Raw genomic sequence first — 27,851 nt, forward strand, 5'->3', positions numbered from 1 at the left:
GCCGGCTGCATTACCCGGGATCATACAGCTAAAGTCCCCTAATACCAGCTATTTGGAAGCGTTATCCCATAATCCACCACACTTGATAAGGAATAAAAAATCCTTCTTTTCATTTCTTCTTTATGTCCAAGTCTGAAAATCCAACAAGACAATCAGGGTGGATGTTTTACTTCAGCATAATCCACTATAGTATATTCAGATACTAGCCGACTTGCTAGCGGTTTCCATTGACTCAATTGATGTTTATTGGCCAGATTCACGAACGGCGGCTTAAAGTTGTGCGGGCGTAGCGTATGTAATTTACGTTACGCCGCCACAAGTTAGAGAGGCAAGTGCTGTATTCACAAAGCACTTGAGTCTTAAGTTACGGCGGCGTAGCGTAAATGTGCCGGCGTAAGCGCGACTAGTTCAAATTGTGAAGAGGTGGGCGTGTTTTATGTAAATAAAGCATGACCCCACGTAAATGACATTTTGAACGAACGGCCGCGGTCGTATCCCAGTGCGCATGCTCCAAATCACGTTGCAAATTGTCAATGCTTTTGACGTGAACGTAACTTACGCCCAGCCCTATTCTGAATCGACTTCACTGGCGGTTCCGACGTCCATACTTAACATTGCCTGCGCCATCTTTTTGGTGGTTAATCTTTACGCCTGAAAAGGCCTTATCTTTACTGCGACGGGCGAGCGTACGTTCGTGAATAGGTGTATCTCGCTGATTTACATATTCTAGGCGTAAATCAGCGTACGCGCCCCTAGCGGCCAGCGTAAATAGAGAGCTAAGATACGACGGCGTAGGAAGACTTACGCCGCTCGTATCTTAGCAACATTTAAGCGTATCTCAGTTTGAGCATACGCTTAAATGTAGGACGGTGCGGATTCAGAGTTACAACGGCGTATCTACTGATACGCCGGCGTAACTATACCTGAATCTGGCTATATGTATTTTTAGTAGGCTTGCCGAAAAAAAAAATACACTCTAACAGCACAAATTAAGGTGCCCCATGGCTTTAGAAAGTGATGGAATGGCATGAAAACATGAGCGTTGGTCTTCAAAGTCTTGCCTCGTCCATTCTATGTTGCTTCGGCATTGAGAATGCCAAACTGATAATAGTTTGTACGTATCTTCACTGGAGAGTTCCTCTTAATAGCTATGAAAAAAGTTTGGTAGGACAGGAAGTCTTAAAAAATCCCCGGAGACAAACGTGCAACAAAGAATGGAACCATTCTCCCCTTTTTTTTAACTAAAAAAATATACAGTGGAACCTCGGATTACGAGCATAATCTGTTCCTGGAGAATGCTCGTAATCCAAAGTACTCGCATATCAAAGCGAGTTTCACCATTAAAGTTAATGGAAACTAAAATAATTAGTTCCGCATTGACTTCAAGGCATGCAATACCGTATTTTGCCAGAGGTGGGGGAGGGGCGCCGGAGAGCCTCGGAAACACCCGAAAAGGCCAGAGGACACCTCGGCAAACCTTTGTTCCCGAGATTTGCAGAGGTCAGCAGAGCTGTCCTCAGGCATTTCTGTGCATTTCCAAAACGGCGCCAATCGGCGATGTTTGACTCGGCTCTGGCACCCCCCCACCTCAGGCCAAACGCAGTACTGCAAACCGCTTTGGCCTGAATCGTGCATGTTTTGCGAAACAACACTCGTAAACCGAGTTACAATTTTTTTAAATACACTGGGCCGGATTCAGAAAAGAGATACGACGGCGTATCTCCTGATACGCTGTCGTATCTCTGAGTGCGGGAGGTCGTATCTATGCGCCTGATTCAGAGAATCAGTTACGCATAGATATCCCTAAGATCCGACAGGTGTAAGTGTCTTACACCGTCGTATCTTAGGCTGCATTTTCTGGCTGGCCGCTAGGTGGCGCTTCCATATGTTTACGCAAGGAATATGCAAATTAGTATTTACGCCGATTCAGAAACGAACGACCGCCCGGCGTTTTTTTTTCTACGTCGTTTGCGTTCGGCTTTTTCCGGCGTAAAGTTACCCCTGCTATATGAGGGGTATGTGCGGCGTATCCTATGTTAAGTATGGCCGTCGTTCCCGCGTTGAATTTTAAAAATTTTACGTTGTTTGCGTAAGTCGTTCGCGAATAGGGCTGGACGTCATTTACGTGCACGTCGATTTCAATACGTCCTTGCGGTGTACTTTGGCGCAATGCACACTGGGATATTTTACGGATGGCGCATACGCCGTTAAAAAAAACGTAAAAAACGCGGGGTCAAGTCAAATTTAAATACAACACGCCCCAACATCCCCATTTGAATTACCTGGCCTTACGCCGCAACACATACGTTACGCTGCCGTAAATAAGGGCGCAAGTTCTTTCTGAATACAGAACTTGCACCCAAAGTTACAGCGGTGTAACGTATCGGAGATACGTTATGCCGGTATAAAAATACGCTCAGGTATCTGAATCCAGCCCAGTGCTTGTATTGCGAAATGCTTGTTAACCGCGATACTCGCAATCCGAGGTTCCACTTGTATAATACAATTGCCTTGAGGGAAACTTTCATTCCTCATTTTGTTTCTTTTCTAAACTCTCCATTTCTTTAAAAAAGTTTGTTTTGGCGTATTACATTTTCTTTTTTTATTTCCATAGATCCTTCATCATCACCATGCAGTACACGAAATCTCATACATCGCCAAGGACATTACAGACCATCGGGCGTTTGGATATGTATGCGGGAAGGAGGGAAACCACAGATTTGTGGCAATAAAAACTGCTCAGGCGGTAAGTGTATTACTTTGTTTTTTTCCATCCATTTCCGCCTCTAGTAAATGGAATTTCAGAAAATGTGCGAAATCCAAATTCACTTCTTCAGCGGCTATTAGTGTACCGACTGCAGGTCTACCTGAATGTAAAACTCAAAATATCTCATAGATAGGATGTTGGGTTTCCACATCTGCACTGGCTCCATGCAAATATGTTCTTCTCCTGAATGAGAACATAATGCAAAAGAATACAATTCATCCATATATTCTTTGTGATGTTGATGATCCCTAGTGAATGGATAGGTTGCATTCTTAGTGATGTCACCGGTCTCTAGTGAATGGATAGGCTGCATTCATTCTCAGTGATGTCACCGGTCTCTAGTGAATGGATAGGCTGCATTCTCAGTTATGTCACCGGTCTCTAGTGAATGGATAGGCTGCATTCTCAGTGATCGCACTGGTCTCTAGTGAATAGATAGACTGCATTCTTAGTGATGTCACTGGTCTCTAGTGTATTGATAGGCGGCATTCTCTGTGATGTCACTTGTCTCTATTGGTTGGATAGGTTGCATTCCTAGTGATGTCACTGGTCTCTAGTGAATGGATAGGCTGCATTCTCAGTGATGTCACCGGTCTCTAGTGAATGGATAGGCTGCATTCTCAGTGATGTCACCGGTCTCTAGTGAATGGATAGGCTGCATTCTCAGTGATGTCACTGGTCTCTAGTAAATGGATAGGCTGCATTCTCAGTGATGTCACTGGTCTATAGTGAATGGATAGGCTGCATTCTCAGTGATGTCACCGGTCTCTAGTGAATGGATAGGCTTCATTCTCAGTGATGTCACCGGTCTCTACTGAATGGATAGGCTTAATTCTCAGTGATGTCACCCGTCTCTAGTAAATGGATAGGCTGCATTCCCAGTGATTTTCTGTATTGCACAGTGTTCCTATTTATATTTATGTGGCTATTTTTTCTATACTATAATGTAAGCTGAGTACAGTATTCAATGTTTCAGTGTCATTCATCAGAGGCAGAGGAAAAATTCAAATGCATTATGCAGAATAGGTTCCTAGGATAAAAAATACACACCCTTGCCTGGTGTATTTTCATCTTATTTCTGAACCCACTTCATATTTTATCACAAAATCCTTAAACATGAGCCAGGGAGAGAGATGCATAAATGTATGCACTGTCAGTCGAAGATGGGTTTCCTTCACCCCCTCTTGATAAATCGCTTCCTTGGGAAAGTTTGATCTTCATGCTAAACGTGGCGGTGTTGCAAGTCCCTGATTATGCCGAAGAGTCAGGCGCTATTTAGAATCCGCGTTGTTTTTGCCGCTGTCAGGAGTGAAATAGATGAAATCCTGACGGAAAACTAATTTCAAACCCTGTCCTTCGATTTCAGGCCGAGCCAGTCATTTTGGATTTGCGAGATTTGTTCCAGCTTATCTACGAGCTGAAGCAGAGGGAGGAAATGGAAAAGAAGGCACAAAAGGATAAACAGTGCGAGCAGGCCGTATATCAGGTACCTACGCTGTCTCGCGGAGCATTTTTATTCGGTCGGCGGTAAAGCTTATACTCGTTAACATAAGGCGCTAGCTTTATTTTTTTTTATTTATTTTTTTAGGGTGACTAACGGAATTAGAAAATTAGAATTTGTTACGATTGGATAATTAACCTTGTGTTGCCTATGTGATGCATATGTGGGCCAGCAAAGAGGGTGGACTTAAATGGCCACACGCCGCACATACGCATCCATGGGCGGCCAAGATTTCTGTGCTGAGAGCACGCTCATAGCACAGTGACCGAGCTGTCATAAACCAGCTCTCTGTCTATGGTCATGATCGAGAGCCAGCAGGATATGCTCCCAATCATGTGACCGCTGTGCCAGCCAATCAAAGTTATCATGTGATCAGGAAGTCCCGCCTGTCCCCTGGGCATATAGACCTGCCTAAAGGAATGCCAGGGCAGGGCGGGAAGGGTTTGACTTTGTTTGTTTTTTTGCAATACAAGCACATTTTTTCACGTTTTATCCCTTTTTTATCTTCATCTACCAGAACCTAACCTCCTATAGTGAGCTGACAACAATGCCTCTGCTATGCTGAAATCCCAAGCAGTGTTGTCAGTCTTCTCCATAGGGTAGGGTGTGTTCTGTTGTCCAACAGAAGATATGTTAACCCCTTTTGCCTCAGCATCTATTTTAAAAGTTCTGAATACCTGGTGGGAGCGAGAAGGATTAGTGATCATGTGACCACTGTGTTTGGCTGTCAAAGTGGTCACAAGATCTGGAGCTGGTCCCGCCAAAGCTCAGTGTCATGGTCAGGAGTCAGGCTCAGAGACCCATTGCTATAGCAAAATAGAGGCTCCCACTGACCACCTGGATAAGTGCAACAGCAGGTCACCCTGGCTGAAGACATGGGCTCATCCGAGGTGTGTGTTCTAATCAAAGCTCCCAAGGATGGAGATGGGTTTTGCCACATGTTAGTACCAGGTCATGGTCCTCAAGATCGCCTCACCAATGAGGTGAGCAAGCCAGGGTCCTGTAGCAGATATAGCAGGTGGGGATCAAGAAGAAGCATAGTCAGTAAACAAGCTAAAGTTTGGTAACAAGTGGTCACAGGCTGGGATCAAGCAGAAGTGTAGTCAAGGAACGAGCCAGACAGCAGGAGTGACAAGAATAAGATATTGGCTGGAGAGCGCACAATAATCTAGCAAACAGGAAGTGCAAAGGCATGGGAGGGACATGGGAGGAGCAAAGAGTTCAAGGTTCAAGAGAGACAAGACACAAAACTAGATTGTATAAGGAAATCAGGCAGGGAGCTGTCCAGCATTTCAGGTGGCTCAGCAAGAAGAGAGATCATCAGACACAGTAGAGGTTGCAGGTTCAGACCCAGGACCTGACACTCGGGCTCTATGCTGGAAGTAAGAGTAAGAGTGCCTATGAACAGTTCAGAAATCTGTGACAGTAGAAGCTGGGAACTCACGAACCGAATGCTGGACCCAACAGGTGGCAGGCAAGCGAGGTGGCAGACAGGCTGGCAGACCTGGCGATATGCGAGCAGAGGAGCACCACCGGAAGCAGGAACTGTAGCAGACTGGCAGCTGGAAGCGGGGTCAGACAAACCGGGTTGACAACAGACAGGCAGATCAGGCACAAACGTAATCAGGTCACAGGCAGGTTTTCAGTAACGGATCATCAGATCAGGCAGAAGCAGCAGGCAAAAGCGTAGTCAGGCCACAGGCAGGTTTAGCAACAGGTACTGAATAGCAGAGACAGGGATTGATCCATAGGAAGCCAGAGGTCAGGATAGGAAGCAGGCAGAGGTAGTCAGGAGCAAGCCGGGTTGGTATCAGAAGTCACCCACACAAGTATCGGGGTTCAGGTAAATGCTGTAGACCAAGCAGCAAAAAGTCAGTGTCACAGCTATGTTTAAATAGGCCGACTGGCACCAGTTCTGATAACGGGCGCGTGCACGCATGCGCATTTGCAGAAGCGCCCATGGCCGTTCTGAGCGTCCTTGGTTTTCGCCTGCGCTCAGGCGTGCGATGGGGAACAGCAGCTGTGCCTTGCAGATGTCTTCCCTGATAAAAAACCTTCCATGTCACAGGATCCCCCCCCCCATACTTACCTGAGTCAGATCCTAATCCAGCACTGTGCATGAGAGCAGCGCCTCTCTGAGCTCTCTCCTTCCTCACAGGGAAGGTTGAAAGCAATCTGTCAGTCAAATTCTGTGATGAGGGAGGGGGGGGGGAGCCTGAGTTCCGCTGTTTGTGTCAAAAAGCACAGAAAGGGCCTTTCAGGAGTAAGCACCTCCCATGAGTACCCCCAAAGAAAGAAGCTTTCTATGGGAGCACTCGGTGGGGAGGAGGAGCCAGGATCGCCGGTGGGGGGCCCGAGAAGAAAAGGATCAGGGCCGCTCTGTGCAAAACCATTACACAGAGCAGGTAAGTATAACATGTTTGATATTTTATTTAACAAAAAATAAAGCTTTACAATCACTTTAATCAGCTGGAATCAATTTGAAACTGGTATATCAGTTAGGGAAGAGGGAATTATCCCTTTAAAGTCTTTTTACTTTAGGATATTCACATTATTTATGGATTTTTCACAAAAACAGAATTCAAAATCTCTCACTGGTTACAGCAAAGGTTTTTAATATTGTAAAAGTTTGTGTAAATATTATAAGTTGTGTTATAGTACAGTCGATCCTATTCATTCATTGGAGGATTTTTTGTTTATTTTTATGCCTTCTAGACATAATTTTCTGGGTTATACTTTAATAAAATAAGAAAATAATAGTAATAGTAAATATTTTAACTGAAATGCGAAATTAGATCTTGCCAAAATCTAAAATGGGCAAGTTGAGTTTACTTTTAGGGTATATGGATTTTCTCTCATTCAGTGTGGTGAAGGTATTGCTATGATAATTTGTTAAAGCAGGGTATAGTGTATAGTTTTTTTTTCGTTCCACCAGCAGGCTAAATAAATATGAGTATCCAGGTTAAAGTGGAGGTTCACCCGGAAATGACAATTTTGTCTAGGGGAATCGGGTAGTTTTTTTTAAATCAAAGCCGTACTTACCGTTTTAGAGATACATCTTCTCTGCCGCTTCCGGGTATGGGCTGCGGGACTGGGCGTTCCTTCTTGATTGACAGTCTTCCGACGGTCGCATCTATCGCGTCACGATTTTCCGAAAGTAGCCGAACGTCGGTGCGCAGGCGCCGTATAGCGCCGCACCGACGTTCGGCTACTCGTGACGCGATAGATGCGACCGTCGGAAGCCTGTCGGAAGACTGTCAATCAAGAAGGAACGCCCAGTCCCAAAGACCATACCCGGAAGCGGCGGAGAAGATCGCTCTCTAAAACAGTAAGTACTGCTTCGTTTTTAAAAAACGAGCCGATTCCCCTAGACAAAATGAGCATGAATCTAATCTTAAATTTTTTTTTTAGGGTGAACTCCCGCTTTAACTAAATGGTTGTTTTTATTGCTATTAAGAGAAAGACAAGAAGGATATCAGCCCAGGACCATGCTGATGGCTGTGGTTGTCTATTAAGGGAACTGTAAATTGGAATAGGTTTTATCATCTGTCAGATCGCTTTCCCTCTCAATCGTAGAAGTCCATACACATTAGCTCTGAGATCATCTGTTGAAAATGTCTGGATGTTTCATGTCTATGTTCAGGCAAAGAGCTTGCTCTTATAGAGGAGTTAAAAAAATATTGTTAGTGGTACAGTAATGGGTGCAAGATATGCTCAATGTGGAGCTGTAATGGGCATTTAAATCATCCCTAATGATATGACGATGTGTTGTCTATTTTAATATATGTAATTTTATATTCATATGCTCTAATGGATGATGTAGGTATAAAAAAAATCAATCTGTCGATATGCTTGGATCTGAAATCTCGTCCAACTGCGCCTTTCCTGTCCTTCACTCCAATTGCAGTTTTTATTCTCATGCCTTTTATTTCCCGTTCCTTTCTTACTTCTGCTTGGCTTGCTTCAGACTATTTTGGAAGAAGATGTAGAAGATCCCGTATATCAGGTAAATGCATCTGCTCACGCATGTGCTCACTACTGAAAGTCGCTGTATCAGTGAAAACCCTGCTTGTACTTGTTTGTCTATAATGCCTACTCTTTTCTTTTGCTAAATTACTGTCTGCTGTTTAGATTTGATTTTTAAATTACCTAAATTATACTCTTGTTATGTAACATGGGATTATGGAAATTTTTATAATTTCTGTCTAGTTAACCTAATCCTAAATACATACAATTATTTATTTAAAAACAAGGAAGGAATATATATTGCTACAACAAGAATTTTTTTGGGGTGCACACTAGTGTTGTTTTTTATTTATTGTGGTCGAGATTTAAAAATCAATAAAAATTAAGAAATGTTGCATATTTATTTTATTTATTTCTCCTTTTGAGCCAGTAGGTAGATCTTTAGGCTCCTTTAAAAATGTTTATCTATTTGTTTCTTTGTTGAAAAAAAACTGTTGTATACAGAGCTCATTAGCTAAAGCTGAGTTTTTACCTACAAAGGTGGATGAATCATCACAAGTGACTCATCCCTTATCAGATGGCTCAGTCCTAGGTTTTATTGAGAGCCATTCTGCCACAAAGGGAATCATTACAGCAGTACTTTCTTTTTACCTAACCCATAGTGCTTTGGGGATCCTTGTCATGTATTAAATGTATATTTGTAAAACAAAGAATGTATACATGTAGAATTTTTTTTACCCAAAACCATAATAGTTTCTTTTTAACATTTGCTGTCAACACAGGGGTGATGAGGATGATGCATGCCTCTTTCTAGAACACTGACTGATCATGTGAGTAAAGTAGGCAGTGCCTCCCACTCTGGAAGAGGGAAGTTACTGGGTTACCAGTAAACCAATTCCCATGAAATTAGCTAAATCCCTGCAATGTATATACATGACCCGAAGAGAATTGTTGTAATACATTTGTCATGCATCTCTTTTTTCATCTTTTCATTATTTTCATTATTATCTTTAAAGTAATCTGCTTATTTTAGCCTAGGGGGCATAAAAAAAATGTTTTTCTTACCCAGTCCTCTGGCAGCAGGGCTGCTGTTAGAAATCATGGGGCCCCTTACAGCTTACCCTTTGGGGCCCCTTTGACCCGCCCTTGACCCAACCCTGGCCCCTCCCCTGTCCTGACTTGGAACATGTAATAGAATGAGCCATGACAGGTCCTCTTTATGGAGAGATCTGGGGTCTATTAGACCCCAGATCTCTCCTTTAGGCTTTAAAGCATGTGATCATTACTGAGATTTCTGCTTCTATAGGGAGCCCTGTTTGTTGTTTTGCAGAATAGAAGTGTAAAGGTGCTTGGGCCCCCATGTTGAGCTGATAGGGCCCGGTACAACAGGACTGACTGTACTGCCTTAGCAGCAGCCCTGTCTGGCACAGTCCACTGGGGGGAGCCGAGGATGGGCTAAATTAAATTGCCCTTACCCCTAGAATAAACAAGCAATTAACTCTTGCCGCGCGCGATGCAGCCCCACTGCAAGGAAGAATTTTTCAGATTTCCCAGTTGGGCTATAAAGTTGTTCTAAAGGCTTAAAAGAGAAGTATTTATTTTTTCAAGAATCATACCTACCTAGGTCAATGCAGCAATGCTGCATCTGTCCCCTGCCGGCTCTAAGACTGAGAACCGAGCGATCAAACACCGCCGATCGCTCGGTTCTCAGTGCTCCATGAGCAGAGAGCTGGTGACTGTCAATCACAGACTCTCTGCCCTGCCCCCCACGCTCACTGGGGCATTGGGCTGTGGAGGGGGCGGGAGTGGCCAGCTCAGGCTCTCAGCGGGCTCTGAGAGTTTGAGCCAGGTGCCGTTCCAGGGTTGTGAGCGGATCCCGACCACTTACGGACCGCCCAACATCATTATACATCGCTACTTTGAAGAGGAATACCATTGTTATGGTAGCAACTAGCTACCATAACCCCGGTATCCTCTTCTTCCGCTATAAGATAAAAGTGGTCTCTGCGGCGGATTCGGCGGAGACACATCCACTTAAAGGGGTTGTAAAGATACAACTTTTTTCCCTAAATATCTTCCTTTACCTTAGTGCAGTCCTCCTTCACTTACCTCATCCTTCCGTTTTGCTTTTAAATGTCCTTATTTCTTCTGAGAAATCCTCACTTCCTGTTCTTCTGTCTGTAACTCCACACAGTAATGCAAGGCTCTCTCCCTGGTGTGGAGTGTCGTGCTCGCCCCCTCCCTTGGACTACAGGAGAGTCAGGACGCTCTCTACGTTGCAGATAGAGAAAGGAACTGTGTGTTAGTGGGCGTCCGGACTCTCCCGTAGTCCAAGGGAGGGGGGCGAGCACGACACTCCACACCAGGGAGAAAGCCTTGCATTACTGTGTGGAGTTACAGACAGAAGAACAGGAAGTGAGGATTTCTCAGAAGAAATAAGGACATTTAAAAGCAAAATGGAAGGATGAGGTAAGTGAAGGAGGACTGCACTAAGGTAAAGGAAGCTATTTAGGAAAAAAATTGTATCTTTACAGCCCCTTTAACTACTTCCCGACCTCCTCATGTACATATACGTCAGCAGAATGGAACGGACAGGCACATGTACGTACCTGTACGTCCTCTGCTAGACGTGGGTGGGGGGTCCGATCGGGACCCCCCCCCCCCGCTACATGCGGAGGTCGGGTCCGCTCGGGGAGCGATCCGGGACGACGGCGCGGCTATTTGTTTTTAGCCGCTCCGTCGCGATCGCTCCCCGGAGCTGAAGAACGGGGAGAGCCGTATGTAAACACGGCTTCCCCGTGCTTCACTGTGGCGGCGCATCGATCGGGTGATTCCCTTTATAGGGGAGATCCGATCGATGATGTCATTCCTACAGCCACTCCCCCCTACACTAGTAAACACACACACAGTGATCCCTAAATGTTACAGCGCCCCCTGTGTTTAACTCCCAAACTGCAATTGTCATTTTCACAATAAACAATGCAATTTAAATGCATTTTTTGCTGTGAAAATGACAATGGTCCCAAAAATTTGTCAAAATTGCCTGAAGTGTCCGCCATAATGTCGCAGTCACGAAAAAAGTCGCTGATCGCCGCCATTAGTAGTAAAAAAAAATAAAAAAAATTAAAAAAAAATATCCCCTATTTTGTAAACGCTATAAATTTTGCGCAAACCAACCGATAAACGATTATTGCGTTTTTTTTTACCAAAAATAGGTAGAAGAATACGTATCGGCCTAAACTGAGGAAAAAAAAAATTTATATATGTTTTTGGGGGATATTTATTATAGAAAAAAGTAAAAAATATTGCATTTTTTTCAAAATTGTCGCTCTATTTTTGTTTATAGCGCAAAAAATTAAAACCGCAGAGGTGATGAAATACCACCAAAAGAAAGCTCTATTTGTGGGGAAAAAAGGACGCCAATTTTGTTTGGGAGCCACGTCGCACGACCGCGCAATTGTCTGTTAAAGCGACGCAGTCCCGAACTGTAAAAACCCCTTGGGTCTTTAGGCAGCAATATGGTCCGGGGCTTAAGTGGTTAAACCACAAAGAAAACAAACTAAGCCCTGTTAGGAATTGAATTCTGGATCCCGGTGCTGCAAGGAAAAGATTTGTTTCACTTAGCAACATGTTCTGCCTACACAACCACCGTCCTTCCCCATTTCCATGCCCCCGGAGTCAAAGCACTTCTCACAGTCCATAACAAAAGAGCCATCCATCAGCTGCGGAAATGAATGTTCAAAAAAAAAAGAAAAAAATCGCACAATCAGGCGGCTCGGAGCTCGCGGTTCTCCTTTTGTTGTCAGAGCTGAATGGTGAATACAACACCCCAGCCGGCTGGCAGTCACATTGTTTTAGTATTAATCCTGAATTAATAAGCTCTCTGAGCCAAATCAGATTATCTCGATCAAGTACAAGTGACACGGTGGCAATGAGTTAATCTGCGGCATTATACATCGCCGTCAATGTCACTTCCTCTGTATCCCTCAGCTGCGTTCCTTCACAGCAAACTCCAGCCCCGGCAGTGATGGCAAGAAGGGGGGAAATTAAATCTCGGCTGAGCTATGCAAATTAATTAAGTAACCTAATAACATAAGTGGTGAACCCTGATGGTATGTTATTCTACCAGGTCTGGGTACAATCGGTGAGGGTCATTCAATTTTGGTAGCAAAGTTTCTGCTCGCTATACCAGCCACTAACAGCTCTCACCCCTATACACCCCTTGCCATTTTAAAAATGTATTGGCCTATTGATACGGTAATTAATTTGTCATTATTTACGATAACAAAGTAATCATTAAATTAGTGGGTACAGATCATCCATGGATGCCGTGTTGTGTCAGAGCACAGTGGGCCCCCCCTACCCCTTGGGGCCCCCGTGTACAGTGAACACCCTGCACCCATGGATGGTACGCCATGAAATACAAATATAGGGCCAGATCCACAAACGAGATACGACGGCGTATCTCCTGATACGCCGTCGTATCTCTGTGATCCGCCCGTCCTAACTATGCGGCTGATTCATAGAATCAGTTACGCATAGATAGCCCTAAGATCTGACATGTGTAATTGACTTACACCGTCGGATCTTAGGATGCAATTCTAGGCCGGCCGCTAGGTGGCGATTCCATATCGGTCGGCGTAGAATATGCAAATGACTAGTTACGGCGATCCACGAAGATCCGCGCGTTCGTCGCAATCTCGTACGTCGTCGCTAGTCGGTTTTTCCCGTCGCAAAGTTACACCTGCTTTAACATGGCTTATCTTTAGATCAGCCATGTTAAAGTATGGCCGTCGTTCCCGCGTCGAATTTTACATTTTTATTTTTTTGCGTAAGACGTCCGGGAATACGAAAGTACGTTACGCACATCGCCGTTCAAAAAACACGTCGGGGCGCAGTAATTTCGCGCAAAGCACGGCGGGAAATTTTCACACGGAGCATGCGCAGTACGTTCGGTGCGGGAACGCGCCTAATTTAAATGGTACCCGCCCCATTTGAATTAGGCGGGCTTGCGCCGGACAGATTTACGTTACGCCGCCGCAAGTTTACAGGCAAGTGCTTTGTGAATCAGGCACTTACGTCGAAAACTTGCGGTGGTGTAACGTAAATGGGATACGTTACGCCCCTGCGGAGTAACGTATTTCTCTCTGAATCTGGCCCATAGTTTTTTTTAAGGATAAACAAGGCTTTTTTCTTGAAAACATATTTTATTTTTATCAATTCATGCTTTATATTCTTTTTTATTTAATTATTTATTTATTTATTATTATTTTGGTATTTTTAAAGGCATCTGTAGACAAAAAAAAGTAGCAAAATGTGAAAAAAAATACATATGTTTTATTTTATTTTATTTATTTATTATTATTATTATTATTATTTTGGAATTTTTAAAGGAATCTGTAGACAAAAAAAAAAGTAGCTGTAAGGTTCAGGGGTTAACGCCGTTACAATATTCCATTCCACCAACCCAAGACAGCTTCCGACACGCCACAATCCAGCAGACAGGACCCATTGGATTTTCTCCCCAGAATAACGAGACAAAGCTCTGTTCTCTGGTTCCAAACAGATAGACTTTAATGGTAAACTCAGCTTTCTTATATACAGTTAGAAAGCATGCTGCAGTAATCAAATGACACACTCCACCCACAATATCACACAATGGGTGCTTAACGAGTCCCCCTCAATCCACATCTTAGACAGACTTTCTGACTCCGCGATAAGCTATTCTCACCTGCTACACAATTCACATTCCTTTAGTGAACATAAGTCAGACGTCTGACCTCTAGAGTGTGTTAACTCACAACACATATTATCATCAATAGAACTTTCACACAATACAGGGTTAGTTAGCATAGCACCATGAAATATCTTAGGAGACGGGCTTAATTAACACAATAGACAATAGAATGCAATCACAGCAAGCTTTCATCACTACAGCCAGGTAGCTGGAGGTGATTAACATCAATTAACATCTCAACAGTCTATGTTCCACATTGAAGGAGACACTCTATTGACCTGTTGGTTTCAGAAGTAACAACTTGTAATATTTCAAGATATCCTGCAATACATGAATTATCATTACTGTCCCATCTCATGTAATCCATGATATCATTTCTCAGTCATCCTATGCCCCTAGTGGACATAGGATGACCCTAGACCCAAGAGTCATTGGTGAAGCTGACACAGGAGTACCCCACATCCTTCAAGAGCCTCTGGATCCCACGGGCCATACCGCTACAATAGCAAAATGTGAAAAAAAATACATATGTTTTTTATTTTATTTTATTTATTTTTATTTTTATTTTTTTAAGGAATCTGTAGACAGAAAATAAAAAAACTTGCAAAATTTGAAAAAAATAAAAAATAATTTTTTAACAGATTTTTTTTAATAAAAAAAGTAAGGTACTAAAGATAAAAGTATTAATTTTATTTGTATAAATTATTCCATTTAAAATGACACTAAAATTATGTTTTGGATGGGTTTTTCCAGTCAGTCTGCTTGGTGGGAATCTTCGCTTTACTCACGTGATCAGTCCCAGTATTGTAGATGCTAAGTGAAAAGTACATCATGTATGTAAATATGGTCGTCCCAACATATCTATATATATATATATTATACAGGGAACAAAGTGTTCAAAACATTCTCATAGATACAATCCTTTACACATATTTGGATTTTGGGACCAAACTGACCTCCATGTGTCCCCACAGACACTAGAAGAACATCCAAATGACATGTCTATAGATGGGCAGCAGAGCTGCTACTCAACAGCACTACGTTTTGCGTATTGACTTCTAAAATGTATCAAATGCTCTCTGTGTACTTTCTGAATTTCTTGTTTGCTGCTTACTTTTTTTACTTTTGTTCCTGAATTTTCTGTCTTTTCTATTTTTCCCGCTCTGGTTTTCTGCTCTCTCTCTCCTTTGCTGGACGATACCATAGTACATAGTGTTCGAAGCTGGCCACGAGTCCATACGAGACCCAGACACAGAGGAAAGCATATACCAGGTACCTATAGAGGGGGAGAGCAGATGTGTCTTAAAAAAAAAAAAAAAAACGATTCATATTTAGCGAGGAATTTATCTAAAGTAGATTCTGCTAGGTCATTTTCATTGTCTGAATATCATAATGATCTTATATTGAATTTTGTCACTGAAATTTGCTTGCCACAAATTTTGTATTACTTTGAGTATTAAAAAAGTATTAAAAAAGTATTACTATTAGAAAGTTGGGATAGAAGGATTCTTAAAAACGTACATGGAAGAAATTGAAAGTTGGGTTAATTTTACAATGTAGTTAATATTTATTTTATATTTAAAAAAAAATTATGTAGTATTATTTTGTTTATTTTTTATTTTATTTTATATTTATTGTGTTTTTCATAGATACAGTATATAGATTGATAGATAGATAGATAGATAGATAGATAGATAGATAGATAGATAGATAGATATAGATATCAATATCGATATCTATATGTATATCTATATATATTTCTAGTATTAAAAAAATATTACTACTAGAAAGTTGGGATAGAAAGATTCTTAAAAACGTATGGACAAAATTGAAGATTGGGTTAATTTTACCATGTAGTTAATATTTATTTTAGACATTTTTTTATTATTATTATTATTATTATTTATTTTTTATATTTATTTTGTTTTTTATAGATACAGATTCACGTAGAATCGCGGCGGCGTAACGTATCCTAGATACGTTACACCGCCGCAATTTTTCATCGCAAGTGCCTGATTCACCAAGCACTTGTGATGAAAACCTACGCCGGCGGCCTCCGGCGCAATGCGGGCCAATTCAAATGGGCGTGTGCCATTTAAATTAGGCGCGCTCCCCCTGGACCTACCGCGCATGCTCCGTTTCCGAACTCCCACCGTGCTTTGCGCGAAGTGACGTAATTTTTTTTAACGGCGACGCGTAATACGATTGCTGTGTAAAGTTAAGGCACCAAAAAAAACGACTAACTTTGCGACGGGAAACTAGACTAGCGGCGACGTAGCGAACGCGAAAAACCGTTGGGGATCGCCGTAACTCCTAATTTGCATACCCGACGCTGGTTTACGACGCAAACTCCCCCCAGCGGCGGCCGCGGTATTGCATCTTAAGATCCGACAGTGTAAAACAATTACACCTGTCGGATCTTCTGGCTATCTATGCGTAACTGATTCTATGAATCAGCCGCATAGATAGAAACAGAGATATGACGGCGTATCTCATTTGTGAATCTGGCCCTAAGTACAAGTAAATAAAAAGCATTTGGACCAGCCTGGCACAAATTTTGTATTACTTCTAGTATTAAAAAAATATTACTACTAGAAAGTTGGGATAGAAGGATTCTTAAAAACATATGAAAGAAATTGAAGGTTGGGTTAATTTTACCATGTAGTTAATATTTATTTTATATATATATGTTTTTATTATTATTTCTTCTTTTTTATATTTATTTTGTTTTTTTATGGATACAGTTTTTATATATAGAAATAGATATACAGTATATCTATGTCTATATATATATATATATATATATATATATATATATATATATATATATATATATATATATATATATTTGTTTTATATTAGTTATTGTTATTCTATTTATATGTATTTTCATTCTTTATTGTATGGAAGTCAAAAGCATTAAGTACAAGTAAATAAAAAGCATTTGGACCAGCCTGGAAAATCTCATATCCGAGGGTACTTTAAAAGGTCCATCTACAAGAGACACTTTTGTCGGCACCATTAATTTTAACAAAAATCTTCCTATAAGATTATATGTGCATTTTACATATTTTAGGCATGTCATTTACTTACAATATATAACTTCCATTGTGCAAACATCCAAAACCCTTGCCACTGCTGACGGGTGCTGCCATCTTGGATGTGATGTCCGCAGCCCCAACAAACTCGAAGCTGTCACTCAAGTATTATCCTTCACTCTCTTCCCGATACGTTAAAGGTTACGTAGGGAGGTAAAAAGGGGGAGGGGCGAAGGAGCTGGGTCAGCACAGCCAGTAATAAGACTCTCCTAGAAGAGGAAAGGGCTATGGCACGCAAGGAAAAAGTGGCTCTGCTAGGAAATGGACTCTTCTGGAGTAGTTAATTTTTTTTTTTTTTTTAGCTAGTTCAAAAGCATATTGTGCCCAGGTTCACACTGGGTACGATTTGGTACGATTTGAGATGCGATTTCACATGTCAAATCGCATCTCAAATCGGCGGCATTTGCCGGCAATTGTCCGCAATGGCACTGTCCTAATTTGTGCGACGCCGCATCTGCGGCGCTGCACCGATTTCAAAAAGTAGTTCCTGTACTACTTTTTGCGATTTCGGGCCGCGATTTACATTGAACACTGCACAGATGTCTCTTAAATCGTGGCCGAAATCGCGGCAAAATCGCGGCAAAATCACAGCCGCGAAATCGCGGTAAAATCGTGATTTTACCGCGATTTTGAATTCGCAGCAGTGTGAACCTAGCCTGTAGGTGACTTAAAAATCAAATATGGAATGGAAAACTCTAGTAATAAGTAAGCATCTAAAATAATTCAGTTTCTGTAATTTTACCATTTTTTAATTTTTTTAGGTTGGTGGTAAGATCTCTTTAAAGCGGAGTCCCGCCTAAAAAAAAATATTAAAAGCCAGCAGCTACAAATACTGCAGCTGGTGACTTTTAATACATGGACACTTACCTGTCCAGGGCGCCCCGCGATGTCGGCAGCCAAAGCCGATCAGTCGCTCGGTTCTCAGGTGGAAGCACTCGGCTCTTCGGTAAGGGAATCGGGAAGTGAAGCCTTGATTCTTCTGTATCTTTTTATATCATTTGGTGTATAATGAACAATTTAGCACAGAAACGCTGATCATCTGCAGCCTTAATAGACTCCAGAATAAGCTGAAACACTGCAGATTGTTTTTTCATTGGCTGGAAGGAAAACATTGTAAACGAAAATTAGGAAGTAAATGTCATGAATGTACATTTTCGGGGGAATATAATTATCATAATTGTTAGCATTATAGATTTAAAAAAATAAAATTAAGCCCGGTTAGTTCAACGCACAAATTGTTGACATTGGTATGATTGCCGTTTCTCGTCATTAAGGAAAGTGCGCCATGTTTTTTTTTTTTTAAAGTTGTTGAAAACCATTCAGGTAATATGTACCAAAAACACATAAAACGTTTAAAGCTGAACTCCAAGTATTATATTTTTTGGCATCGGTTGCACTTCCTGCCCTTTTTGCCCCACCCCCATAATGAAGACCCTAAGGCAGCCGCTTATGGTGCCTACCAATTGGCTCAGCCTGGCCCTGCTAGTTATGCAAATTTCCACATTTCTTCATGGGTGGATGTCAGTTTGCAGGAGCGGGTGTTCACAGAATGGCTGCACTTGCATGCATGCCCATGTGTGATACTGAACCTCCATGGTTGAAAAACCGAAAACACCAATAAATGAAAGGGGCAGAGGCAGGGACAGTCAAGCTGGGGAGGAATGGGCTACATCGGGGGGTCTCCAAACGTTCTAAACTAAGGGCCAGTATACTGTCCTTCAGACTTTAGACGGGCCGGTGTCAGTGGGAGAAATGGTACCCCATCATTGGTGTCAGTGGGAGAAATGGTACCCCATCATTGGTGTCAGTGGGAGTAATAGTGCTCCATCATTGGTGTCAGTGGGAAAAATAGTACCCCATCATCAGTGTCAGTAGGAAACATAGTGCCCCATCATTGGTGTTAGTGGAAGGAATTGTACCCCATCATTGGTGTCAGTGGGAGAAATAGTGTCCCATAATTGGTGTCAGCAGGAAGGGCAAGCAGGGGGCCGCATCTGGAGCCCAGGCTGTAGTTTTCAGACCACTGGGCTAGTTGACGCTGGATGTCCTCCAACCAGGAAATGAGGCCGGGCTCTATCTGACTTGCTGGAGCTTCTAATGCACATCATTAGTGTTCCATCATTGGTGTCAGTGGGAAGAATAGTGCCCCATCATTGGTGTCAGTAGGAAGAATAGTGCCCCATCACCGGTGTCGGTGAACAATGTGCAGTGAATTCAGAGAAAGACATTTCAGTGAAGGGAAAGCCGGAGTTCTGCTTTAATAATAACTTTCCCAAACTAGCAAAACAAATGTATTTAATCGCAGACAAGCGGGAATATCCGGCGGAGGAAATATTTTTTATATCTCAAAGAATGTCTCTAAGTAGCTGATAACAGATGCGGATTATGTATATTTGGGGCCTCGTATCATTTCCCTGACATGACAAAAAAAATTGTTTCCAGCTTGATGCCGACAATACAAAGGATGGGAGGACTATGGGGGAGAACTATGGGGGGAGAACTATGAGGGGAGAACTATGGGGGGAGAACTATGAGGGGAGGACTATGGGGGAGGACTATGGATCGATGACTATGGAGCGATGACTATGGTAGGAGGACTATGGGGGGAGAACTATGAGGGGAGGACTATGGGGGAGGACTATGGATCGATGACTATGGAGCGATGACTATGGTAGGAGGACTATGGGGGGAGAACTATTGGGGGAGAACTATGGAGCGATGACTATGGGGGAGAACTATGGAGCGATGACTATGGGGGAGGACTATGGAACGATGACTATGGGGGGAGGACTATGAAGCGATGATTATGGGGGGAGGACTATGGGGGGAGGACTATGGGGGGAGGACTATGGGGGGAGAACTATGGGGGGAGGACTATGGGGGGAGGACTATGGAGCGATGACTATGGGGAGATGATTATGGGGGAAGACTATGGGGGGAAGACTATGGGGGGAGGACTATGGATCGATGACTATGGAGCGATGACTATAGGGGGAGAACTATTGGGGGAGAACTATGGAGCGATGACTATGGGGGAGGACTATGGAACGATGACTATGGCGGGAAGACTATGGAGGGAGGACTATGAAGCGATGATTATGGGGGGAGGACTATGGAGGGAGGACTATGGAGGGAGGACTATGGGGGGGGGACTATGGAGGGAGGACTATGGGGGGGGACTTTGGAGGGAGGACTATGGAGGGAGGACTATGGGGGAGGACTATGGAGGGAGGACTATGGAGGGAGGACTATGGGGGGAGGACTATGGGGGGAGGACTATGGGGGGAGGATTATGGGGGGAGGACTGTGGGGAGAGGACTGTGGGGAGAGGACTGTGGGGAGAGGACTATGGAGGGAGGACTATGGGGGGAGGACTAAGGGGGGAGAACTATGGAGTGATGACTCTGGGGGGGAGGACAATGGAGGGAGGACTATGGAGTCAGGGCTATGGGGGGAGGACTATGGAGCGATGACTATGGGGGGAGAACTATGGAGCGATGACTATGGGGGGAGAACTATGGAGCGATGACTACGGGGTGATGACTATGAAGGGAGGACTGGGGGGGGAGGACTATGGAGCGATGACTATGAGGGGCGAACTATGGAGCGATGACTATGGAGCGATAACTATGTGGGGAGGACGATGGGGGGAGGACGATGGGGGGGAGGACTATGGGGGGAGAACTATAGAGCGATGACTACGGAGTGATGACTATGAAGGGAGGACTGGGGGGGAGGACTATGGAGCGATGACTACGGAGTGATGACTATGAAGGGAGGACTGGGGTGGAGGACTATGGAGCGATGACTATGAGGGGCGAACTATGGAGCGATGACTATGGAGCGATGACTATGGGGGAGGACGATGGGGGGAGGACGATGGGGGGAGGACGATGGGGGGGAGGACGATGGGGGGAGAACTATGGGGGGAGAACTATGGGGGGAGAACTATAGAGCGATGACTACGGAGTGATGACTATGAAGGGAGGACTGGGGGGGAGGACTATGGAGCGATGACTATGAGGGGCGAACTATGGAGCGATGACTATGGAGCGATGACTATGTGGGGAGGACGATGGGGGGAGGACGATGGGGGGAGGACGATGGGGGGGAGGACTATGGGGGGAGAACTATGGGGGGAGAACTATAGAGCGATGACTACGGAGTGAGGACTGGGGAGGAGGACTATGGAGCGATGACTACGGAGTGATGACTATGAAGGGAGGATTGGGGTGGAGGACTATGGAGCGTTGACTATGAGGGGCGAACTATGGAGCGATGACTATGGAGCGATGACTATGGAGCGATGACTATGGAGCGATGACTATGGGGGGAGGACTATGGGGGGAGGACTATGTATGGAGCAATGACTATGGGGGAAGGACTATGGGGGGAGGACTATGGGGGGAGGACTATGTATGGAGCAAGGACTATGGGGGAAGGACTATGGGGGGAGGACTATGGGGGGAGGACTATGTATGGAGCGATGACTATGGGGGGAGAACCATGGAGCCATGACTATGGAGCGATGACTATGGGGGGAGAACCATGGAGCCATGACTATGGAGTGATGACTATGGGGGAGGACTATGGGGGGAGAACTATGGAGCCATGACTATGGAGTGATGACTATGGGGGAGGACTATGGGGGGAGAACTATGGAGCGATGACTATGGAGCGATGACTATGGGGGGAGGACTATGGGAGGAGGACTATAGAGCGAGCTTGTTAAGCGCACATCTGGAGCGGAGAGCTAATTAATTGCCTCCTTTGCAGTATACGATGACTATGGTAGGAGGACTATGGGGGGAGAACTATTGGGGGAGAACTATGGAGCGATGACTATGGGGGAGAACTATGGAGCGATGACTATGGGGGAGGACTATGGAACGATGACTATGGGGGGAGGACTATGAAGCGATGATTATGGGGGGAGGACTATGGAGGGAGGACTATGGGGGGAGGACTATGAGGGGAGGACTATGGGGGGAGAACTATGGGGGGAGGACTATGGGGGGAGGACTATGGAGCGATGACTATGGGGAGATGATTATGGGGGAAGACTATGGGGGGAAGACTATGGGGGGAGGACTATGGATCGATGACTATGGAGCGATGACTATAGGGGGAGAACTATTGGGGGAGAACTATGGAGCGATGACTATGGGGGAGGACTATGGAACGATGACTATGGCGGGAAGACTATGGAGGGAGGACTATGAAGCGATGATTATGGGGGGAGGACTATGGAGGGAGGACTATGGAGGGAGGACTATGGGGGGGGACTCCGATGACTACGGAGTGATGACTATGAAGGGAGGACTGGGGTGGAGGACTATGGAGCGATGACTATGAGGGGCGAACTATGGAGCGATGACTATGGAGCGATGACTATGGGGGAGGACGATGGGGGGAGGACGATGGGGGGAGGACGATGGGGGGGAGGACTATGGGGGGAGAACTATGGGGGGAGAACTATGGGGGGAGAACTATAGAGCGATGACTACGGAGTGATGACTATGAAGGGAGGACTGGGGGGGAGGACTATGGAGCGATGACTATGAGGGGCGAACTATGGAGCGATGACTATGGAGCGATGACTATGTGGGGAGGACGATGGGGGGAGGACGATGGGGGGAGGACGATGGGGGGAGGACGATGGGGGGAGGACGATGGGGGGAGGACGATGGGGGGGAGGACTATGGGGGGAGAACTATGGGGGGAGAACTATAGAGCGATGACTACGGAGTGAGGACTGGGGGGGAGGACTATGGAGCGATGACTACGGAGTGATGACTATGAAGGGAGGACTGGGGTGGAGGACTATGGAGCGTTGACTATGAGGGGCGAACTATGGAGCGATGACTATGGAGCGATGACTATGGAGCGATGACTATGGAGCGATGACTATGGGGGGAGGACTATGGGGGGAGGACTATGGGGGGAGGACTATGTATGGAGCAATGACTATGGGGGAAGGACTATGGGGGGAGGACTATGGGGGGAGGACTATGTATGGAGCAATGACTATGGGGGAAGGACTATGGGGGGAGGACTATGGGGGGAGGACTATGTATGGAGCGATGACTATGGGGGGAGAACCATGGAGCCATGACTATGGAGCGATGACTATGGGGGGAGAACCATGGAGCCATGACTATGGAGTGATGACTATGGGGGAGGACTATGGGGGGAGAACTATGGAGCCATGACTATGGAGTGATGACTATGGGGGAGGACTATGGGGGGAGAACTATGGAGCGATGACTATGGAGCGATGACTATGGGGGGAGGACTATGGAGCGATGACTATGGAGCGATGACTACGGAGTGATGACTATGGGGGGAGGACTATAGAGCGAGCTTGTTAAGCGCACATCTGGAGCGGAGAGCTAATTAATTGCCTCCTTTGCAGTATACAGAGGAGAGGCGACTTTTAATGGGTTGTAAACCGGCCGGGGACTGGTAATGAACGGAGAGTTTTATTACATCGGTGAAGTACGCTCAGAGAGACGTTACCTGGAGCCAATTCCTTCACCTGATTTACAACATCAACATTCCAACTCTCCAACACGCTCAAAGCATTTTTAAAGCCTCTACTGTACATTTGAAAGGGGAATTCTGGGTAAAGTCAAATGTATTACAGACTGTCACTGGAATTAACCACTTGCCTACCGGTCACTTTCACCCCCTTCCTGGCCAGGACAATTTTCAGCGCTGTCTCACTTTGAATGACAATTGCGCGGTCATGCGACACTGTACACATGAACTTACCATAATTTTTTTCACACAAATATTTAATCACCACTGGGGTTTTTTTATTTTTTGCTAAACACAGGAAAAGGGAGGACATAGCGGAAGTGGCCTGAAGTGTTGCCTGGAGTTCAGCCTCGATTAGGCCTGAAGTGTTAGGCTGTGTTCACACCTAATGGCACCCCACATGCAGTAGTCGCAACGCCAAACACTCCTGGCTCTGTGCCAACATTTAGTACGTGAGCTTCTTTGGAGTGTTTTTGGTTCGGAGGGAGGCCCATTCAAATGAATGGTGCCGCTCCAAAAACGCTGACGCTGCGCTACGCTCAGGTGTGAATGGAGCCTTAGTGTATTTAAATCTGCTAGTATATCGAACACTCCCCTCCCCCAAGACAGACAATGCTATTGTCCAAAGGTGTCCAAGGGAAGAAGGGAAGGCAAAGATATAAGAAAATTAAACATCAGCTTTAAATTTACAGTAATGGGTAATGAGTTACAAAGAGTGTTTTAGTGTTAGGATTAAAAGAAGGGTTGTTAGGGGTACAGGGAGGGTTAGTGTTGGGACTACAGGGAGGGTTAGTGTTGGGATTACATGAAGGGTTAGTGTTGGGATTACAGGGAGGGCTATTATTAGGATTACATGGGGGGTTAGTGTTGGGATTACAGGGAAGGTTAGTGTTGGGATTACAGGGAGGGTTAGTGTTGGGATTACAGGGAGGGTTAGTGTTGGGAATACAGGGATGGTTAGTGTTGGGATTACAGGGAAGGTTAGTGTTGGGATTACAGGGAAGGTTAGTGTTGGGATTACAGGGAGGGTTAGTGTTGGGATTACAGGGAAGGTTAGTGTTGGGATTACAGGGAGGGGTAGTGTTGGGAATACAGGGATGGTTAGTGTTGGGATTACAGGGAAGGTTAGTGTTGGGATTACAGGGAAGGTTAGTGTTGGGATTACAGGGAGGGTTAGTGTTGGGATTACAGGGAGGGTTAGTGTTGGGAATACAGGGAGGGTTAGTGTTGGGATTACAGGGAAGGTTAGTGTTGGGATTACAGGGAAGGTTAGTGTTGGGATTCTAGGGGGGGTTAGTGTTGGGATGACAGGGAGGGTTAGTGTTGGGATTACAGGGAAGGTTAGTGTTGGGATTACAGGGAAGGTTAGTGTTGGGATTACAGGGAGGGTTAGTGTTGGGATTACAGGGAGGGTTAGTGTTGGGAATACAGGGAGGGTTAGTGTTGGGATTACAGGGAAGGTTAGTGTTGGGATTACAGGGAAGGTTAGTGTTGGGATTACAGGGAAGGTTAGTGTTGGTATTACATGGAGGGTTAGTGTTGGGATTACAGGGAGGGTTAGTGTTGGGATTACAGGGAGGGTTAGTGTTGGGTTTCAAGGGGGGTTATTATTAGGTTTACTATGAGGGTGAGTGTTGGGATTACAGGGAAGGTTAGTGTTGGGGATACAGGGAGGGTAAGTGTTGGGATTACAGGGAAGGTTAGTGTTGGGATTCTAGGGGGGGTTAGTGTTGGGATGACAGGGAGGGTTAGTGTTGGGATTACAGGGAGGGTTAGTGTTGGGATTACAGGGAAGGTTAGTGTTGGGATTACAGGGAAGGTTAGTGTTGGGATTACAGGGAGGGTTAGTGTTGGGATTACAGGGAGGGTTAGTGTTGGGAATACAGGGAGGGTTAGTGTTGGGATTACAGGGAAGGTTAGTGTTGGGATTACAGGGAAGGTTAGTGTTGGGATTACAGGGAGGGTTAGTGTTGGGAATACAGGGAGGGTTAGTGTTGGGATTGCAGGGAAGGTTAGTGTTGGGATTACAGGGAGGGTTAGTGTTGGGGATACAGGGAGGGTTAGTGTTGGGATTACAGGGAAGGTTAGTGTTGGGATTACAGGGAAGGTTAGTGTTGGGATTACAGGGAAGGTTAGTGTTGGGATTACAGGGAGGGTTAGTGTTGGGATTACAGGGAGGGTTAGTGTTGGGAATACAGGGAGGGTTAGTGTTGGGATTGCAGGGAAGGTTAGTGTTGGGATTACAGGGAAGGTTAGTGTTGGGATTACAGGGAGGGTTAGTGTTGGGATTACAGGGAATAATTTAATATAATATACTTATATATTTTTTATTTATATTTACACTATATATATATATATATATATATATATATATATATATATATATATATATATATATATATATATATATAGATATATAGATATATATAGATATATATATATATATATATATATATATATATATATATATAAATCTTTATATATATATATATATATATATATATATATATATATAGATAGATAGATAATGTAAATATAAAATACAATACAAATAAAATATTATAGTATAGTACAAGTATATTATATAAAAAAAATGTTTTCTTCTTCTTAATAATTTTTTATAGATATATCTACCTATACTGTATATATATAAGTGATTAAAATGATATTAAAGGTAGATTTATAAATAGGTTATACATACCTGCTCTGCGGTTTTTGCACAGAGCTGCCCTGATCCTCCTCTTTTTTCGGGTTCCCCTACTGCTGCTCCTGGCCCCTCCCTCCTGTCAAGTGCCTTGCTATTTGGCCAATGATTTCACGACCAGGACCTGCAGATCAGCTGTGCCCAATCACAGCCCCAGAGCCAATCCACACAGAGCTCTGTACAGAAGGAACAATCTCTCTGCTTCTTATCCCTGCAAAGCAGGGATAAGAAGCAGAGAGATTACTAGTAACAGCAGCACACAGCAGCTTGCTCCCGAGCCGCTGCTCTGTATGTCCATTCACACACGGAGCACCGCTCGGTCCCTCCTCATTGTCTCACTGGCTGTGATTGACAAAGGCTCCGGCTGCTGTCTCAGCCAATAAAGTGGAAGACATCCCGGAGAGTCACTGCTCTTGTGCACATCGCTGGATCGAGATGGGGCACAGGTAAGTATTGGGTGGGGGGGGGGGGGGGGCTTCTGCACCAAGAAGGTTTTTTACCTTCAGGCATAGAGGGCCAAATTCACATAGAACTGCGGCGGCGTAACGTATTGTAGATATGTTACACCGCCGCAGTTTTCATCGCAAGTGCCTGATTCACAAAGCACTTGCGATGGTGCAAGGCGGGCCAATTCAAATGGGCGTGTGCCATTTAAATTAGGCGCGCTCCCGCGCCGGACCTACTGCGCATGCTGCGTTTCCTAACTCCCGCCGTGCTTTGCACGCCGTGATGTCATATTTTCGAACGGCGACGCGCGTAGCGTACTTCCGTATTCCCGGACGTATTACGCAAACGACGTTAAATTTTAAGTTTCGACGCGGAAACGACGGCCATACTTTAGACAGCAATACGATTGCTGACTAAAGTTAGGGCAGGAAAAATAACGACTAAAATTGCGACGGGAAACTTGACTACAGACGAAGTAGCGAACGCGAAAATCCGTCGGGGATCTGCCGTAACTGCTAATTTGCATACCCGACGCTGGTTTACGACGCGAACTCCACCCAGCGGCGGCCGCGGTACTGCATCCTAAGATCGGACAGTGTAAAACAATTGCACCTGTCGGATCTAGGGGGCTATCTATGCGTAACTGGTTCTATGAATCAGCCGCATAGATACTCTGAGAGATACGACGGCGTATCAGGAGAAACGCCGTCGTATCCCTTTTGGTGAATCTGGCCCAGAATGCCTAAAGGTAGAAATAACCATGAGCCTTTGCAACCAAGGGTGAAAGTCTGTCCTCATAATGATTCCAAACCCTGACGAAGGGAGTGCTGGGCTCCCGAAACGCGTTGGTTTTCTGTGTGAACATATTATGAATCCTTTTGTGTTTTTATGCTTTGAGGAATAAATACCTGACAGGGGTTCTAATCCTTCCCCAAGCTATCAGGAACTAAAAAAAAATCAAGTTTTGGCTATAGATACATTTTAACAAAGGAGTGCAGCCGCCCTTAATAGCCAATCACAATGAATAATTTTAAAGTCAGGTTGCTGCGATTTGCGGCAAATAGTTCTATCTTGACCGAGCGATGCGGCTC

At 44.6% G+C, this 27,851-nt stretch overlaps 1 protein-coding gene across 11 annotated transcripts in view; it reads left to right on the forward strand.

The window, feature by feature from the left end:
* Window positions 1–27,851, forward strand: part of DAB1 (DAB adaptor protein 1) — an 815,805-nt gene that overhangs the window by 690,913 nt on the left and 97,041 nt on the right. For 7 of the 11 annotated variants that reach the window (XM_040360839.1, XM_040360848.1, XM_040360844.1 and 4 more), the window contains 4 exons: window positions 2,615–2,746; window positions 4,134–4,253; window positions 8,236–8,274; window positions 15,178–15,243. In XM_040360839.1, coding sequence (XP_040216773.1) covers window positions 2,615–2,746; window positions 4,134–4,253; window positions 8,236–8,274; window positions 15,178–15,243 — 357 coding nt within the window. The remainder of the gene's footprint in view (window positions 1–2,614; window positions 2,747–4,133; window positions 4,254–8,235; window positions 8,275–15,177; window positions 15,244–27,851) is intronic. The other 4 variants (XM_040360840.1, XM_040360845.1, XM_040360846.1 and 1 more) reach the window with 2 other exon arrangements.

The sequence above is a fragment of the Rana temporaria genome, chromosome 7, assembly GCF_905171775.1.
Source record: "Rana temporaria chromosome 7, aRanTem1.1, whole genome shotgun sequence".
NCBI classification, from domain to species: domain Eukaryota; kingdom Metazoa; phylum Chordata; class Amphibia; order Anura; family Ranidae; genus Rana; species Rana temporaria.